This window comes from Pyricularia grisea, assembly GCF_004355905.1.
Source record: "Pyricularia grisea strain NI907 chromosome Unknown Pyricularia_grisea_NI907_Scaffold_2, whole genome shotgun sequence".
NCBI classification, from domain to species: Eukaryota; Fungi; Ascomycota; class Sordariomycetes; order Magnaporthales; family Pyriculariaceae; genus Pyricularia; species Pyricularia grisea.
This window is the reverse complement of record NW_022156717.1, coordinates 7,361,886-7,378,170: the sequence shown is the minus strand read 5'-3', so window position 1 is coordinate 7,378,170 and position 16,285 is coordinate 7,361,886. Positions and strand designations below refer to the sequence as shown.

Genomic DNA, 16,285 nt, shown 5'->3' with positions numbered 1-16,285 from the left:
AGGCCACCAAGGCAACAAACTGTAATATGGTACAAGATACTATGGTAAAGCCTAGGAAAATCCCCGATTACACTGCCACCCACGCCCCCACAAATGACGGATGCTACCCCAAACAGCGCGACCACGTGACTGACAGTAGCAGCATTCGATTTGATCAGCTGCTTGCTTAATCTCAATTTTGACAATACGACGAACTTTTGCATAGTATGCGACAACACTCAGATGTATTTATTCAAGCTTCACCAACCCAAGGCCTAGCCTCTTCACCCGGTTCCACGCTTTTCACTTTGTTTTACCACTAGAACTTACTTCATAGCAGAAAACTCAGCGGTCATTCCGCGTTTGGCTGACAAGCGGGCCTGTAATTGGGGGCTGTTTGTTTTTTCTGGTCTTGTCCAAGGGGGCCCAGAACAAACAGCCCCCCAAGTTGAAATGTGCCAAGAGCAAAGAAGTACTGAGTGGCATTTTTAAAGCGACCTAGTTGCATCAGAGATTTCTGGAAATGGGCATTTATTGCTCCATCATATCAATACAGGAGGCTGCTTTTTGTAATACAAAATATTGGGAACCCGTTTCTTTTCCACACTATTCCAACCACCCTCATGCAAGCCCAATTGACACGTGGAATTATGCTCTGAATGCCACGCTCGACCTGGACCCTTGGTGCCCATCCCTCAGGCCTAAGACCTTTGGAGTGCAGATTCGGACTCATACCAGCCCGGATAATAGTATGGTGGCTGTTGCGGTGGTGGCTGCTGAGGCGGAGGAGGAGAATCCTCCCTGACATCCGCGGAGGCGTCTGGCTTGGGCCCGACGGTACTCCTCGTGGGAGCAGAGGTGTTGCAAACCCCGGTGGCGTCCTCGGAGGAGGCAGCCACTTCTGGGGTCTTGTTTGTTTGTTGGCACTGACACGACATTTTTGTTCGAAGTTGTTGGCGATTGTGATGATGGTTGGTGTGCTCTAAAAAAAAAAAAAAAAAAACTCGGTGTAGATCAGAGCTACGAGACGAGATAGCTCTCTTAAATAGCCGTCGTGTCTACATGGGAACACATGTGATTTATCCTTTTGACTGGAAAAGTAGTTGGAATAGAACAACGCAACTGATTGCTCTGGGTGAATTGTCAATTATCAACTGGGTTTCCTACAACTGTTAGTTTTATGATTCTGTCACAACAGTCACACAGACTGGGCCAATGTGTACAAGTCATCATTTGTTGGCTTTGTCACAGTGACCCAATTGAAGTAGTGATCAATAAATTACTCACTTCAACTAAAACATAGAAGGCTAATCAAAGAAGGACTGTGACAAGCGATAAGAATTGTCCTAGAATTTGGCCTGGGGCAAGTATCAAACACCCTTATCCTCCAACATGCCCTCCCCGTCACCCCTTTCCAGCTCAGTCAAACGATCCTAAAGACAGCGCTCTTGTTCTAATTAAATAAATCAGAGCTCGGTCTGGACATTCTTCTCCGTCCTGCGTGCCAAGTCGTCCAGTTCCGGCTTGAGCGCGTCGGCCTTCTCCTGAGAGAACTCGCGTGCACTGACCTTGTGCTCGAATAGGAGATCGATCTCCGCATACGTCAAGCCAAAAGGCTCGGGCAGACGGAAGAATACCCAGCACAAAAACACGAGGTCAATACCTGCCCAGAAAAAACCGGCTTTTGCGCCCCAATTCCAATCTCGCTTTCCAATCATAGGAGGCATGAGTGCATTGGTGATGAAGCCAGCAAGGTTGTAAGTAGCACGCGCAAGTGCTACAGTCTTGACCCGGAGGCGGGTGGAGGGCATCTCGGCGACGAGGCAGTAGCAGGACGGGCCGACGCTGAGTTGGAAGAGGAAAAGCATCAGGATGATCAAAGCGCCGATGCCCCACCCGAGCCTCTCTTCGTTTTCCTTGCCGGTCGGAATGCCCATGAATCCTATTATCATCAGGATTACAAACATGGCGCTGAGTCCGTAGAGGTAAAGGGAGCGACGGCCGACGTAGTTCATGATCCACCAGGCGAGGAAGCATCCTATGAGACCAATGCAGTTCTCGACGAGACCCATAGTGAAGGCGTTGTCGGCCGACATTCCGGCGTTGATCAGGAACTGGATACCATAAGACCTGTTTTAGGTGTTAGCTCTCTGCCTTTGACTCTGGGCATGTATAATAATCTGGGGAAAAAAAGGGGGGCTACACTCACATAAAGGGAACACCACAGAAGGCTTGCGTCAGCCAGACCACGCAAGCAATCTCAGTACGGCGAAGGTCGACACCACGGAAGCAATCCCAGAAGTTGCCACCGGTCGACATCTCCATCTCGAGCTGGTTGGTGGCCTTCATCATCTCCATGTGTGCGTCAAGGTCAAAGTGCACGCCGCTGCTGGGGCTGGTGAGTCTCTCCACGGCCTTTCTGGCCTCGTCGTAGCGGCCCTTGCGGATGAGCCACCATGGGGACTCGGGGACGAAGATGGCGGCGATGATGATGGGACCGGGCCAGATCCATTGCAGGGCAAAGGCTGTTGAGAGAGGCAAAATCAGACTTCGTGTTTATGGGCAATTTTGAAGGAGGGAAAATGCCAGGGAAAAAACTTACGGATTCTGTATCCCCACTGGTCGGTCCTCTGCATCAGGCCCTTGAGCATACCCTTTGCCAAAATACCTCCGACTACCCAGCAGATGTTGACGTCTATGATCATGTATCAGTTTGTTGTCCAGTACCAAAAGAGGTTCTTATTTGCTTTGTTACTCACAAGATGTCATGTACTGCCTCAACTTGGTTGGGCACAAGTCGGCGGCGTACGTGACACTCAGCGTCTGGAAAACACCCCAAGGCAGACCCTGCACGAGGGCACCAGCCAGGAACATGGGCAGTCCAGTGGAGAAGAAAGGGATGAAGATGCCTCCGATCATGAAGAACATGGCACCGATCATGGTCTTGCGGTATCCGAACCACTCGGTCACGTAGCCGTTGATGAGGAGACCAATGATGGAACCGGCCTGCACACCGTTGTTGATAATGGTTTGCCATCTAGCAGAAACGAGCTTGCCGCCATCGGGGTCATCCTGGTCGCCGAATCTGTCTTTGAATGCCGGGAATGGGTAAAAGTTGCTCATGAGGTTGAGATCATAGGCCTGGTAGAATAAAATATGGTTGAAAACAATTAGCTTTTACATAATCCCCGTTTCACAAAACGATTTGGCTTTTATATTGTTGAAAACAAAACTACTAACCTCCATAATGATAGCAAGAGAAAGCATAAACGAGAAAAAGATAGCCTTGGGCCAGAAGCGAAAGGTATCCCTCATGCTCATGTCACGCTCAATCTGCAGAGCGGTGGACGCCTCGCCGGCTCCTTGAGCCTGTGATCCCTTGGGGGCAGCCACATGAGTGGCCGTGGCCTCGACGGGCGCGTCGGTCTTTTCATCAGCCATTTTGGACCGGGTGTCGATTTTTCTCTAGTCCGGGAAATGGAGCGAGAGGTGTTGATGGTGATGAGGAGGAGGAGAGCTCCCGCAGCGGGCTAGAACCGGGCGGGCATCTCGACTAATATCCCCTTTGATTTTGCAGCCCGAGCATCACACGATGGGGTTGCATTTCCCCAAGAAATAGGGTGGATACTCTTTCCAGTCCTCAATACAACACAAACGTTCACATGTGTTTTTTTTTCCTCCTCGTTTTTTTCTTCTTCTTGTTTTTCTGCAGGGTATACGCCTAGATCAGCTATACAGTAGTATTCTCCATGCGCAGATACAGATGTCGATGGTCCAACGTTGTGGTGGAGACCCCCATGGTGAAATGGAGGCCCCATGGGGTCTCATTTCGGAGCTTGCCAGGAAATGGGACGCTGATATGAGTCGAGAACCATGTCTAGAACCAATTCAGTATGTAGCGTCTTGGCCTGGCCTTTTGGATCCATTAGGAACCCTGATGCTTTTCTCCAAATCTCCACCCCGATGTCCTTCTCCTCACTTTCTGTCCCAGACTTTCTTAGAGTTGTGGGGAAAATGTCGGCCGACACGCGCACTTCCAGTTGCTATTGAACTCGCTTCTGGTGAACACCTCATGAAAGTCCTCTTGGCGGAAGCGGGGTATGAGACGGAGGTTATCCCAAAATCAGACGCACATACTACCTCTGATTCAGCTTCTGTTTTTCACGTGCCACCCTGGCCTTCCTGACATCAAGCTCGATCGAGTGAGGATGTTCCAGGCGGGCGGTAACTAACCGAGCGAAAAACAAGAAGCACCCCATTGTAACTCCACAGAGGTGCTTACGCCCAGCCAAGATATCCTAGACTGCAGCAGCTTGTGACTTCCAATAATTTCTTGACGCCAAGAAATGGAGGTTGGTTTCGCAGCATGCGCCGAAAACTGACCGCTTGATAGTGCTACGCAGTCTCCACTAACAGAGGGGTTTTTTACTTGCTGGTTTGAAGTCAATTAGATAAGGTGGTTTGGAAAAGCACAAAACTATTTCAATGTCAAGTCAGAAGGTAGAAGTTAGAAGTTCATTCCACAATGTCAAGAATCTTTTACTTCCTCACAGTGATATAAGACACACATATATCATGACGTCCCGCCGTACGACCATCCAAGCAGCTGCTGCTGCCACCCTTCTCTTGGCAACCTTGCCAGTAAGCGCTGTTAAGAACGGGTTGGCACTCACGCCACCCATGGGCTGGGTAAGTAGCGTAACATGGCATAAATCACCCCATGCCCCGGGGAAGTCAACGGAGACTAACCGTTTCAGAACAACTGGAATGCTTTTGGGTGTGATGTGTCAGAGCATCTTCTACTGAGTACCAGCGAGGCGGTCGTCAACCTTGGCCTCCGCGACCTCGGTTACGATCATGTGGTCTTGGACGACTGCTGGCAGGACCCCGATGGACGGACCCCTGACGGCAAGCTCCAACCGAATGCCGAGAAGTTTCCGCGGGGCCTGAAGGCCATCGCTGATGACCTGCACTCGGAGAATCTCAAGTTTGGCATGTACTCGTCTTCGGGAGAGATGACATGTGCACGATTTGAGGGATCTCTAGATCATGAGGTCGACGACGCGGCCAGTTTCGCGTCTTGGGGCGTCGACTTTTTAAAGTATGACAACTGCTACAACATGGGTCGGATCGGGTCGCCTGTGGGTACGTTCAACCGGTTCAAGGTCATGGCGGACGCTTTGAACGCAACGGGCCGTCCGATTGAGTTCAATCTTTGCAACTGGGGCGAGGATTACGTACACACCTGGGGCATGTCGGTTGCCAACTCGTGGCGGATCAGCGGCGACATCTACGACAGCTTTACCCGGCCCGACGACTTGTGCAGCTGCACCGATCCCCACGATCCTCTCTGCGTTGCGCCAGGCACGCACTGCTCGGTCCTGTTCATATTGAACAAGGTTGCACCATTTGCCGACAAGAGCATTCCTGGCGGGTGGAGCGATCTCGACATGCTCGAAGTGGGCCAGGGCGGCATGACACGTGAGGAGCAACGTGCTCACTTTGCCCTGTGGGCTGCGCTCAAGTCACCGCTGATGTTGGGCAATGACCTACGCGCCATGCCGGCAGAGGCTTTGGCTATTGTGAGCAACCCTGCCATCATTGCGGTGAGCCAGGACCCTCATGGCCGCAGCATGTTCCGTGTGAAGAAGACTGTTGGCGGCGAGCTTCAGCCCGACGAGTTTGGGGCCCAGGAGAGCCACGTCTGGAGCGGCAGACTGCATAATGGCGACCAAGTGGTTGTACTCCTCAACGCTGCCGGAAATGACGTCGAGATGACGGCCAGTCTCAATGACATCTTCGTCGCCGACGGCCCGGGAGGCTCGGCACCCCAAATCAAGTATGCATGGGCAATTCATGACCTTATGGCAAGCGAGATGCCTGTAGAGACAGCCCAGGCTCTTCTCGATGCTGCTAACGACCGTGTCAAGACGGCGTCCATCCTGAAGACGGCCAACTGGTACAACGCAACCGAGACGCCGTATGCAGTAGGTCTGGAGAAGCAAGACCCCAGGCTGTTCGGCGAGAAGATTGGGCAGGTCGAAGCCAAGGGCGCGATCAAGGTCCACGTGCCCAGCCACTCTGCCAAAGTCTACCGCCTGAGGAGAATCTCCAAGCCTGGTGACAACTTCAAGCAGAAGAGCCACGAGAGGACAACGCGCGAAGTCAAGGAGGAGCTCTAAATGACGCTGGTGACCACATGACTGCCGCAGAGTATGATCACATTGGCGATCCAGTGGGCCGCTTTGGTGAAAACAATGAAGAGTCGGTGACCTGACCAATGCCTTGCCCGCTTTGGCATGGATTTGGTGGGTATGAAAGTTATCCCTTCTGGGGGACCGAGGTGGATCGGACAGGCTTGATGCCTGTAGGCTGCAAGATTTGACAAGTCGTGTGAGGGGTTTGAAGTCAAGGGACACGACGTCAAAAGTCCGATATCACCAGCACCGTCAGGGCATTACCTGGGTTGAAGTTAGATAAGGGAAAGAAAAGAAAACCCAATGGATAATACTGCGTGCATGTCTGTCTCGATTGTAGAGGCGGCCCCATGAAAAAAAATCTTTGTTTAGAGTTATGCGTGATCGTATTTGATGATACCAAGTTTCTGGGATGATGGTTACCTCACCAAGGTACGGTACTTGGCTGCATTGCGAGAATTCGGTGCCCTACCATGGTAACTGAGGTAGATTGACTATAGATAGCTAAGGTGGGTAGACCACCTATATAGTCGTCGTCTCATCTGAGGGGGGCACTTTTCCTCAAGATAGGTACAGCAGAGTAGATAAGGTGGTGAAGTAAAATCGGTTAATCAGCCTTGTTCGGATGGCTTAAATCTTGCCAGTTTCGCGACTGGCTTGGCACATCTAATGTCAAAGGTAATACTAAAAACAGAAAACAGAAGACCCAGCCGATTGGATGTCTGGAACAATGAGGTAGGTCCAGCAACGGGGGAGGAAATGAATGTACCAAGAAATGTACTACTGCACAGGTTTGCGGCAAACAGAGGGCGAAAATGAAAAAAGAGAGAAAAATCTAGCCAAGCCCAAAGGTCAAATCGTATGTATACCATTGGCCAGCCACCAACTATATGTGGGACCAGTGCCCTGAGTTTGGTGGTTCTGGCCCACGTTCCAATGCATTGGGCTCACTCCCCACGTCGTCAACAGGAGAGAAGGGGAGAAAAAAAAAAAAAAAGAAAAAAAAAACCGCCGCCGGAGCTGCCCGAGCCAGGATGCACTAGCTTTTTTCGACTACCTTCCCTGTGACTACCACATTGCGTGTGTTGTGCGTCGGTTCCCCTCACCGGGGGGGCCGCGCACTAAACAACTCCCGAGACGGCAAACAGTCAAAACTGCATTGAATGTGTTTGTTTTAATTTCTATTCTATTTTTTACTTTCACTTTTCCCAGTACCATCGTGCGTTATCGGGAACTGTGAACCACAAGCGTTACCAGTTCGTGTTGAACCAACAAAGAGACCCAAACATCAGTCATGCGCAGTTTTGGCGCACGTTTACTCTTGACACGGGCCTTGGATCTCGCGAACAAAGAGGTCCTGCATATCCGCAATTGAGCCGTTCTTTCTGCTCTCTCTGCCACCTGCGTTTGTTGTTTTCATCTTGCATTGCCTCATAAGACGTACAGGTTCCATTCGAACGCGAACGCTCTGGGCACTGTTGCCATCATGGAAGACTTGGATGGCGCCAGCAACCTTATCGCCGATTTGCTGAAGAAGCTATCCGAGCTAGACGATAAGGTTGATACTTACCGCAAAGACATGGTCGTTGAGTTTCAAAGGTATTCTGATGACCTACTCCGAGACTTGCCCAACGACGTCACGACCCAAGTCAACCGCGCCATCACCGCTTCCATGTCTGAAGGCAGATACCGTAACCTGTTTCCCCAGAGCCTCGACGAGGAGAGACATGTCTCTTTCGAACCTGAGTCACCAGCAATAGATCGTAAAATGTGGGACGGCAGAGGCTCTCCGCCCCCGGTACTGCACCACACCTCTGGTGTTCCGAACGCATCCAATACAGCCAACGCCACCATTGCTCGCGCCCTTGGCAGCAGCCCCAGAGATGGCGTACGCGATCCCCATGCGCGCGAGAGGGAATTTCGCGGTCTCTTTACGCCCTCATACCTGCCGCTACTCGAGGCTGCCGACAGAGTATCTGCGGCACAACCGTCCACGACAACAGATTCCGATTCGCCGCCCCAGACAGAAGAAGCAAAAACTTCACCCAAAGTGGCTGGAGGTGGCAGCGGGGTGGTACCAAGGTTTCCCCCAGTTCGAAGTTTCACGGATCCGTCGGCCGATTGCGGATCGGTCGAAAGCGACAAAGAAAGAAACGCTCGGCGAAGTGCTCTACGCAGATCTTCGAGTTCTAATAGATCCAGTCCGCGACGGGTACGCTTCGACTTCGAAGGCGAGGTTGTGTTGCCCACTTCATCTCCAAGCTCAAGTGGCGTCGCGTCGTCATCTCCGCCGCCTGAATTAGCCAGGGAAGAAGAATCACATGTTCCGCTCAATGAGTCACCCCAGGCTACCAGGCCAGCAGCGCCATCTCCACCACGGTCACCCTCATCAAGATCTCTGCTAGACGACGAAGACGATTATTTCCCGCCGCCTAAAAAAGTGTCATCATCCCAGGCACTCAGGGCACTATCCAAATTACCCCTGGAGGACCCCTCGACGTGGACCGTGGTCAACGCCAATTCAGAACCGGCTGCGGCTGAGGAAAATAAGGAAACCGCACAACCCGACGCCGCCCCCAACTTTGCCACTTATATGCCGTCTTCTTCTCACATTGAAGAAGTTGGAGCGCAGCCTCTGGGTGCAGCGCAGCTAGGCTCGCCTTTGCAAGACCTCGAGGAGTATTACGACGATTCCAGTGAATCCGACGACGACTTTGTCTCTATGCCCATCCGACCGATCCGAAAGAAGTCCATCTCCCCAGATGCTCGAATGCCTTCATTAAAGCCACCCGAGACGCAGCCGACCCAAACAAGAAGCCCAGAAGCGGGTGTGGGCGAGGCTACCAAACCCAACAACCAGGACGATCACATGGATTCGAGACGTTCGATGGCAAGCAAATTGAACGCAAAGTCAAGCGTCCAGCAAGCCAGTGTCGCCACCACCACTGAAGCTCTCAATGCCGATGGAGAGCTGGACGGTGACGAACTTTTCGACATGGAGGAGGACATGTACGCTAAACGGGATAGCCAGCCTTATATCAACCACGAAGATGAGTCCGATCTTGAGCCGGAGACAGAGGCTATAGAAGATGCAGAGAGAGAAGGTATTCCTATGGAGAAGCCGCCGCATTCACCCAGCCTGTTTGTCGCTCCCAAACCGCAGAGCATCAGCTTGACGCCACCAAACGTCTCGGCTGGCTCATACAAGGGTCGGCCTGTCTCCTTCGACGTCGTCAAAGACCACAAGCTGCTGCACAGGGCAGCTGAGCTCGGCGATTTGCACACCTTTGTCGGCAGCATCGATGGCCGGAGCGGCGTGGATGGCATTGACCCTAGTAGCTACCGAGGCGCCAGTTTCCGGGGCGCAAGCAGTCTTTCTGGGCTAGCTTTTTCAGGTGCCCCTAGGAGCCTATCTGAGAGAATGTTTCTCGAAGATCTGGCCGAGGAGGGTGGCTCACTGCCAAAACGGTGAAGGTGCCCCCGATACACATCTTTGACACCTAGCTTGTTTGGGTGGCATCGATGTCCAGGACCTTGCCTGCCACTTATATCATGATATATACCCATATTTAATGTTTGAAATATCTTTTACTCGTCTTCATCTTCCTGTAATATGGACAGATCACGTGGCATGGCTGTTTCACTATCAAAATTCACATTTAGGCGCCGGGATGTAAGAGGCGATCTGTCCATGCATGTGAAAAACACGGTTGTCGCGATCCAACGGAGGACTGCATGATATGGTTGGTGTTGCTTCTTTCTTTCTTTTATTTCCTACGGTTATACAGCTCCTCAAAATGATTTTTTTTTTCACAAATACTGTATTTTTGTACAACGGTTTCAGTTATGGGGCAGGTCGGCGTTGTTGGCTTAGTCCTCAGGGTCTTACTGTATTCTAAGGCGCGGTTGCTTACTATGATGAGGCGTTGACTTATTTTGGGGGGTAGGGACTGAATGAGGGAGGTTCCACATGGCCCTGCGCCTATCAGATTTGGTAAATTCAGACTGCCGGGCTGGTCGTAGGCGGCAATGAATTTAGTCCAGGCAAGGCATGACCTAAGGTAGGTATCAAGTTACTCAGATATCAGGTATACAAACAGGCTCAATACATTATTACCTACCTACATAGGCAGGTACCCAAAATACATCACCGTAGACTTGTGCAGTTGTTTTGGGCACTTGGTTTACTACTGGAGGTACCTGCACGAACTTTGACCATTAGAACTCGGTTCTACATAGATAACATATTGCAAAGAGCTGGAGATCAATTGAAAGAGAGGGGGAAAAAAAAAAAGGAAAAAAAAGGAACTACTTCGAGTCCAAGATAGCTTCAGAGTGTAATATGGATATGGATGAGCGGCTGATCCGCGTGTCGCTTTCAAGGTGTACAATTCCAGAACACACGGGAACTTTCTCCTGCGGATAGCCTCTCACTATTGCAAGCTCTTGTCAAAAATAGCAAACCGAACGGATGTTGAGAGTGGATTAGATGAGTGTGTGGCGCATTTTGGTAAGATCTGGGGTGGATTGGCTGTCAAATCGCCTCAAAGCGCCATGGGTTTACAGCCCACCTTGCGGCACGTCGCCAAGAACACGGCAGGCACAAGGCAACCCCTGCACGGATTCGAATCGCCTCTGGCTGGTAAGTAGTGGAGAGCTTTCTGGTCAAAAAGCCGGCTTAGTCTCATCTTGGTCGTAATAAGGAAACACCATCTCAATTCCCAAAAACCTATCCGCCGAGAGTATTCACTTTAGAAAACTGAAGCGTTGATAGGCTTTCGAATTTTGTCCAATATTTGCAGCCTACTACTATCGCGCGCTACTTTTTGATATCAGTCTTCGCCTACGGTGGCCCAAGCAACCTAAGCTACCTAAGCTACCCTGAGAAGGTCCCTTTAGGCACGCTATAATCGCCCTTTTTTTTACTGGAGTCAACGCCCGCGTTTACGAAAAGCCCCGCAGAGCCTGCGCCGAATCGGTCAGCCTTCGCAACCACGACGACGGCGCCTCTCGACTCTCGGTCTACGGATCTGAGAGAAACACTCTCTCGCACAGTCACGGCCGGACGCATACTTTTTGACGCTGCCGACGATACCAAGTTTCCATCGCAGCCGCCACCGGTTCCGCGCTTTCGCAGATACCCCGCCAAGGCAACCGTCGAAGAGCAAAGGTCGAGAGAGATGGACGGCAAAAGGCACCTAAACTCGTTCCAGCAGCTGGAGAAGCTGGGCGAGGGAACATATGCTACCGTAAGTCTCGCCGAGTTTTGGTGGTGCAATAGAGGGGAGCGAGAGAAATGCCTGGTCACTCTTGGTTGTGCGTACATATTTGCTGACGTCTTATTGAATGCGTGATTGTAGGTTTTCAAAGGTCGGAATAGACACACGGGAGAGCTTGTTGCACTAAAGGAGATTCATTTGGACTCGGAGGAGGGTACACCATCAACGGCAATCCGTGAGATCTCGCTTATGAAAGAGCTCAAGCACGAGAACATAGTCGGCCTTCACGATGTCATTCACACCGAGAACAAACTGATGCTGGTCTTTGAGCACATGGACGGCGATTTGAAGAAATACATGGACACCAAGGGTGACCGCGGAGCACTGCAACCCATGGTGATCAAGTCATTCATGTACCAGTTGCTCAAGGGCATCGATTTCTGCCACCAGAACCGCGTCCTGCACCGCGATCTCAAGCCACAAAACCTTTTGATCAACAACAAGGGCGCTCTCAAGCTCGGCGACTTTGGTCTGGCTCGTGCCTTTGGTATTCCTGTCAACACCTTCTCCAACGAGGTAGTGACGCTCTGGTACCGCGCACCCGACGTTCTTCTGGGCAGCCGGACGTATAACACCAGTATAGACATATGGTCGGCCGGATGCATCATGGCGGAGATGTTTACCGGTAGGCCACTGTTCCCGGGCACTACCAACGAGGATCAGATCGTTCGCATCTTCCGGATCATGGGTACGCCCTCGGAGCGTACGTGGCCGGGCTTCTCGCAGTTCCCAGAGTACAAGAAGACGTTCCACACGTACGCCACTCAGGATCTGCGGAACATCCTCCCTCAGATCGACGCTACCGGCATCGACCTTCTGGGTAGGATGTTGCAATTGCGTCCTGAGATGCGCATCAGTGCGCACGACGCACTGAAGCACCCCTGGTTCAACGACATTCTTATGCAGCAACACCAGCAACAACATGCCATGCAGGCCCAGGCCCAGGCTCACCAAGCAAGGGCACAGTCAAGTACTAGCCAGCAGCAAAGCTATTCTCAACAGCAGGTGCCACAACAGCAGCAGCAGACACATTCACAGCCACAGCCATATGAGAATTATTAACTTCAATGTGCGGAGCTACATATGTTTATCTTGCATATTGACCTCGCGAGCCTGCGTTTCCGTCTGCTGGCTAGCTTAATCACCATGTGCTTTGGATCACGACTGTCTTTGTGAGATTGAGCAAAGGTCCACTTGATGTTGTCTCCTTGGGCAGTTTTGTTTCTGTGCTTTCGTCATTTGCTTGTGCCTCTTTCGTTGGCCATCTGTTTTCGGGTGTAAGCATCGGTTCTGCATTAGGATAAGAATATTGGAAGGGAGCGGTTATGATATTTGTTCTTTTTAATTTTGGTACACTCCGTAGATATTCTATTATTGGTTTGCTAGAAACTTGATCCGCTCACTGGTATTTCGTCTGTCTTTTTGTATCCTTCGTACGTGACAACACGAATGTATACCTACTCGTCCTCGACAACTAAGTGGCCAGTTGGTACGGTAACACAGGTGTCTGGAATGTCTCGGGGTTACTCGGGTTGCTTGGGTACCCAAAATGCCAGATATTAATCCATTCACCAAACTAGACGAAACGTAGTATAATATAAATATCCAAACCAGCAAAATATGGCTTGGAAAATTATGAGCGTATTAAACCAACTAGGGTCAGTTTTCCCATTAATGTAGCATGGATGAGGTCCTTACCAGTTGACCAGGTACCTCCCGCCTATTGGAGAATTGTGATTGTTAGCAAAAAACTGGAGTTGCAGCAAGGAATGTATGTTGATACCTTATTACTTAATCTTGTACTGGGGCTGCACGAGCCACCCCCAAAACTTTGGGGCCGCTAAAGTGGGGTCATCCACTGCGCGGCTCTGTAGCCGCAGTCGAACCTCACCTGACTCGATTCAACCGCGCTTGACTTGCAACATTCATCATCACAAACGCCAACATAAACAATCCCATCGACGACATCTCTTAATCATCACATCTCCCGAAGCGCAACTCTCACGAAGAACCCCCGACGACTCTTAGATATAGTACGAATCCGATCGATTAACGCCGTCAGCACAGCGAACAGGATCTGACGCCGATTCCGGTGCGCAAGCCGACCAACCGTCTGGTCGAGTTCCATTTCCCTCCCCCCGGGGGCGGCAGGCCACTTAATTTTTGCGCTCGTGCCGGCGCGCTGCGCATCAAAATCTCCCCTGGCTTGTCCGCGTCCTGCCCGTGAAAGATGCCGGACGCGGCATCGCGCAAGGGCTTGACTGCGTCGCCGTCGCAAAACAATGTCTCTGCGAACAAAAAGGCCGCAAAAGCCACTGGCGAAGAGGCAACCATCAAGGTCGCCTCGAAGAAGGAGCCCAGGACGCCGGCAAACGGCCCTGCGAAGCTCAAGCGGCCAATACCAAAGCTGAGCGGGATCGGGAACTGGCGTGATGCGACTATCGTGAATGGTTGGTGCCTTCCTTGGATTTTTTACATGTCGCTGGCGGCCCCCCGCATAAGATTGGATGAAGTGTTTTGTGTTGTGGACGCGGGTTGGCGGGTCAACATATATGACTCCGTGCATTCCGTCGAGCGTTGGATGCTTTCTGTAGTACTTGTGTGTTGTGCAATATGCTAACATAAAGTCTCCCGGCTGCAGTCGAGAAGAAAAAGTCAAAAGCCAACGCAGCGAGCGCCAAAGCGAGGAATAAATCGCCCGGCCCGGTGGTGAATCCGACCGAGGAGAACTCGCATGAGACGTTCGAGACAAGTTCTCCAGCACTCGACAGTCCCGGATTGCAGCAATGTAAGCACTGCAAGAAGAGCATGTCTGTGGCGAGATCTCCGGCGCATATTGCCGTGTGTCTCAAGGTCAAGAAAGAGAAGGCCCAGCGCAAAAAAGAGGCTCGAGAGGCTCGCGAACGAGCAAAGGAAGCAGCTGCCCGAGAGGAAGAAGCGCGCAAGGCCGAGGAGGAAGGCGGCGGCGATGACAGTAGCGATGATGACGACGACGACAAGGGAGCTGGTGGTGGCCCGGGCGGCAAAACCACCAAGAAGGCGGCAGGGAAGAAGACTGCGGGCGACGACTCCAAGGGCAAGAAGCGCAAGGCAGATGGAGATCCGGATAGCAAGGGAGGTCCCAAGGCGAAGAAGAAGAAGGACGAGCCAAAGCCCAAGACTGCGAAGCCTAAGGGGCCCGTGGATGTCGAAAGGCAGTGTGGTGTTCTCACGCCCACCGGCCAGCCTTGCGCTAGGTCCCTCACATGTAAAACCCACAGCATGGGTGCCAAGAGGGCGGTTCCTGGACGTTCGCTGCCATACGATATGCTGCTGGCGGCTTACCAGAAGAAGAATCAAGCAAAACAGCAGAGTAAGTTTTCTTGGTCAAGTGACGGCAACGGATGAATACCACATTTTTTTTGCGGGAATAATGCTAACATAACCCCAACCCACGTTACAGAGGCTGCGCTGGATGCCAACGCACCACTGGAGGACGACGACGAAGCCAATGCAGGTCCCATAGACTCGGATGAGGAAACCAACCTGGTCATGTCGGCGCTTGCAAAATGGAAGCCACAGCCCGTGGTTCCCCAGCCTATTCATATTCCGATCAAGCGGCAATATCAACTAGCGCGCCTCAACGAGCAACTCCACACAGCCACCAACGGCGGACGCACCAACATATTCAAAGTGAATGGCTTCGGCGCCCAACGACTACCAGACGGCCACCCTGGTTTGATGGACAGTGAAGATGCGCCCGGCGAAGAGGATCCCGTCTTGTTTGGTGGCAGGGCCAGCAGCATGGGCGGCGATGCTTCCAGGAGATCATCGACTTTCAGCATGTCGATGCCTCAGGCGCATGCACACACGGCACCGAGGCAAAATTCGATCGTTGCAGGGCGTGCATAGGTTGATTCCTGAATCGAGCACTTGGTACCGGTTGTGTTCCAGCCCGGCAACCCAAGGGACACCCGATCCTTCAATCATCCTTGAGATGTAGTGAGCGGCCGCTAGCTGTCGACGGTCCGACAGACGAACAAGGCTGTTCCTAGTTATTGTTTTTATTTTTATCCTATTTACTATGTCTTATCCCTGAACTCTGTGGCGCACTTACAGCCACAAGCCAATGGGGCAAGGCGCTTCGTCATTTCCGGCAAGAGATGGTAACAGCATCACAAGTGTTATTGGATGGGATCGACTTTGCAAAGCATTCACTGCTTTTATATTCAGATTTACTCTGCGGTACACAGATTGACACGGTCCGCAATTGTTTTGTACACTGAGACGTTTGGCGCACATCGGATGGAGCGGTGGGGGATTTCTTTTTTTTTTTCGCTTTTTTTGGGTTACATTACGAGATATCAATGGGCACATGGCGGTTTTGACTCACGCTTATTTTGTACGTTTGTATCATGGCTTTGTCTCTTTTTTTCTTTCTCTCCTCGTTCCCGGATCAGGGTTTTGATAGGCGGTTGGAATGACATGAATTTTCCAATCGCGGTGTGGTGTTGGTTCCTTTTCCTAGGTACTTGCAGAGCTAACTAGGCCAGTTATATTATTCCCACTGGCCGATTTCATGATCAGAGCCGGATATAAGTGCTCGTAGGCTCTGACGGCAGGGCTACTAGTCGGCTAAACAAGCTGTTACAGCGCCTGAGACTCTACCAGCACGTATTTTCATGCAGCATGTTTGTTTTTTTGAGGATGTCACCGCATTTTATGTACAATATAGATCGGCATAGCTTCCGCCGGCTCGGTTAGAAAAGTCTCGCAAACTTGACATGAATCCTATCAGGCTCGGCTACAAATCCATCCGCTTGTTCATAATGACCGCAGATTGTGTTGTAC

General features: G+C 51.5%; 6 protein-coding genes across 6 annotated transcripts; 4 read left to right on the top strand and 2 right to left on the bottom strand.

Annotated features, from left to right (window-relative positions):
• Positions 1-680: 680 nt before the first annotated feature.
• Positions 681-917, bottom strand: PgNI_04771 (uncharacterized protein; the record flags this gene model as incomplete). The annotated part of the gene is made up of 2 exons (XM_031124814.1): positions 681-687; positions 715-917. 2 exons carry the CDS (start codon positions 915-917, stop codon positions 681-683), a joined length of 210 nt encoding a protein of 69 aa, XP_030984907.1.
• Positions 918-1,284: 367 nt separating this feature from the next.
• PgNI_04770 (uncharacterized protein) lies at positions 1,285-3,839 on the bottom strand. Its single transcript, XM_031124813.1, has 5 exons — positions 3,220-3,839; positions 2,739-3,120; positions 2,582-2,674; positions 2,189-2,504; positions 1,285-2,109 (listed from the first exon to the last, which is right to left on the bottom strand). The coding sequence occupies exons 1-5, from the start codon at positions 3,418-3,420 to the stop codon at positions 1,446-1,448; spliced, it is 1,656 nt and encodes a 551-aa protein (XP_030984908.1). The 5' UTR covers positions 3,421-3,839; the 3' UTR covers positions 1,285-1,445.
• Positions 3,840-4,464: 625 nt separating this feature from the next.
• PgNI_04769 (uncharacterized protein) lies at positions 4,465-6,506 on the top strand (the record flags this gene model as incomplete). The annotated part of the gene is made up of 2 exons (XM_031124812.1): positions 4,465-4,668; positions 4,737-6,506. The coding sequence occupies 2 exons, from the start codon at positions 4,465-4,467 to the stop codon at positions 6,159-6,161; spliced, it is 1,629 nt and encodes a 542-aa protein (XP_030983669.1). The 3' UTR covers positions 6,162-6,506.
• A 1,156-nt stretch (positions 6,507-7,662) lies between these two features.
• On the top strand, positions 7,663-9,648 carry PgNI_04768 (uncharacterized protein; the record flags this gene model as incomplete). The annotated part of the gene is made up of 1 exon (XM_031124811.1): positions 7,663-9,648. The coding sequence occupies one exon, from the start codon at positions 7,663-7,665 to the stop codon at positions 9,646-9,648; it is 1,986 nt and encodes a 661-aa protein (XP_030983668.1).
• A 1,235-nt stretch (positions 9,649-10,883) lies between these two features.
• PgNI_04767 (uncharacterized protein) lies at positions 10,884-12,844 on the top strand. The gene is made up of 2 exons (XM_031124810.1): positions 10,884-11,425; positions 11,537-12,844. The coding sequence occupies exons 1-2, from the start codon at positions 11,357-11,359 to the stop codon at positions 12,515-12,517; spliced, it is 1,050 nt and encodes a 349-aa protein (XP_030985671.1). The 5' UTR covers positions 10,884-11,356; the 3' UTR covers positions 12,518-12,844.
• A 526-nt stretch (positions 12,845-13,370) lies between these two features.
• Positions 13,371-16,088, top strand: PgNI_04766 (uncharacterized protein). The gene is made up of 3 exons (XM_031124809.1): positions 13,371-13,905; positions 14,097-14,807; positions 14,898-16,088. The coding sequence occupies exons 1-3, from the start codon at positions 13,686-13,688 to the stop codon at positions 15,344-15,346; spliced, it is 1,380 nt and encodes a 459-aa protein (XP_030983658.1). The 5' UTR covers positions 13,371-13,685; the 3' UTR covers positions 15,347-16,088.
• The last annotated feature ends 197 nt before the right edge of the window (positions 16,089-16,285 follow it).

Coding starts and splice junctions, on each gene's coding strand:
- PgNI_04770 (XM_031124813.1), bottom strand. CDS start 3,420: ATGGCTGATGAAAAGACCGACGCGCCCGTCGAGGCCACGGCCACTCAT. Junction 3,121..3,219: donor CTCTTGCTATCATTATGGAG/GTTAGTAGTTTT, acceptor TTATTCTACCAG/GCCTATGATCTCAACCTCAT. Junction 2,675..2,738: donor GAGGCAGTACATGACATCTT/GTGAGTAACAAA, acceptor ACATGATCATAG/ACGTCAACATCTGCTGGGTA.
- PgNI_04767 (XM_031124810.1), top strand. CDS start 11,357: ATGGACGGCAAAAGGCACCTAAACTCGTTCCAGCAGCTGGAGAAGCTG. Junction 11,426..11,536: donor GCGAGGGAACATATGCTACC/GTAAGTCTCGCC, acceptor GCGTGATTGTAG/GTTTTCAAAGGTCGGAATAG.
- PgNI_04766 (XM_031124809.1), top strand. CDS start 13,686: ATGCCGGACGCGGCATCGCGCAAGGGCTTGACTGCGTCGCCGTCGCAA. Junction 13,906..14,096: donor TGATGCGACTATCGTGAATG/GTTGGTGCCTTC, acceptor TCCCGGCTGCAG/TCGAGAAGAAAAAGTCAAAA. Junction 14,808..14,897: donor GAATCAAGCAAAACAGCAGA/GTAAGTTTTCTT, acceptor CCCACGTTACAG/AGGCTGCGCTGGATGCCAAC.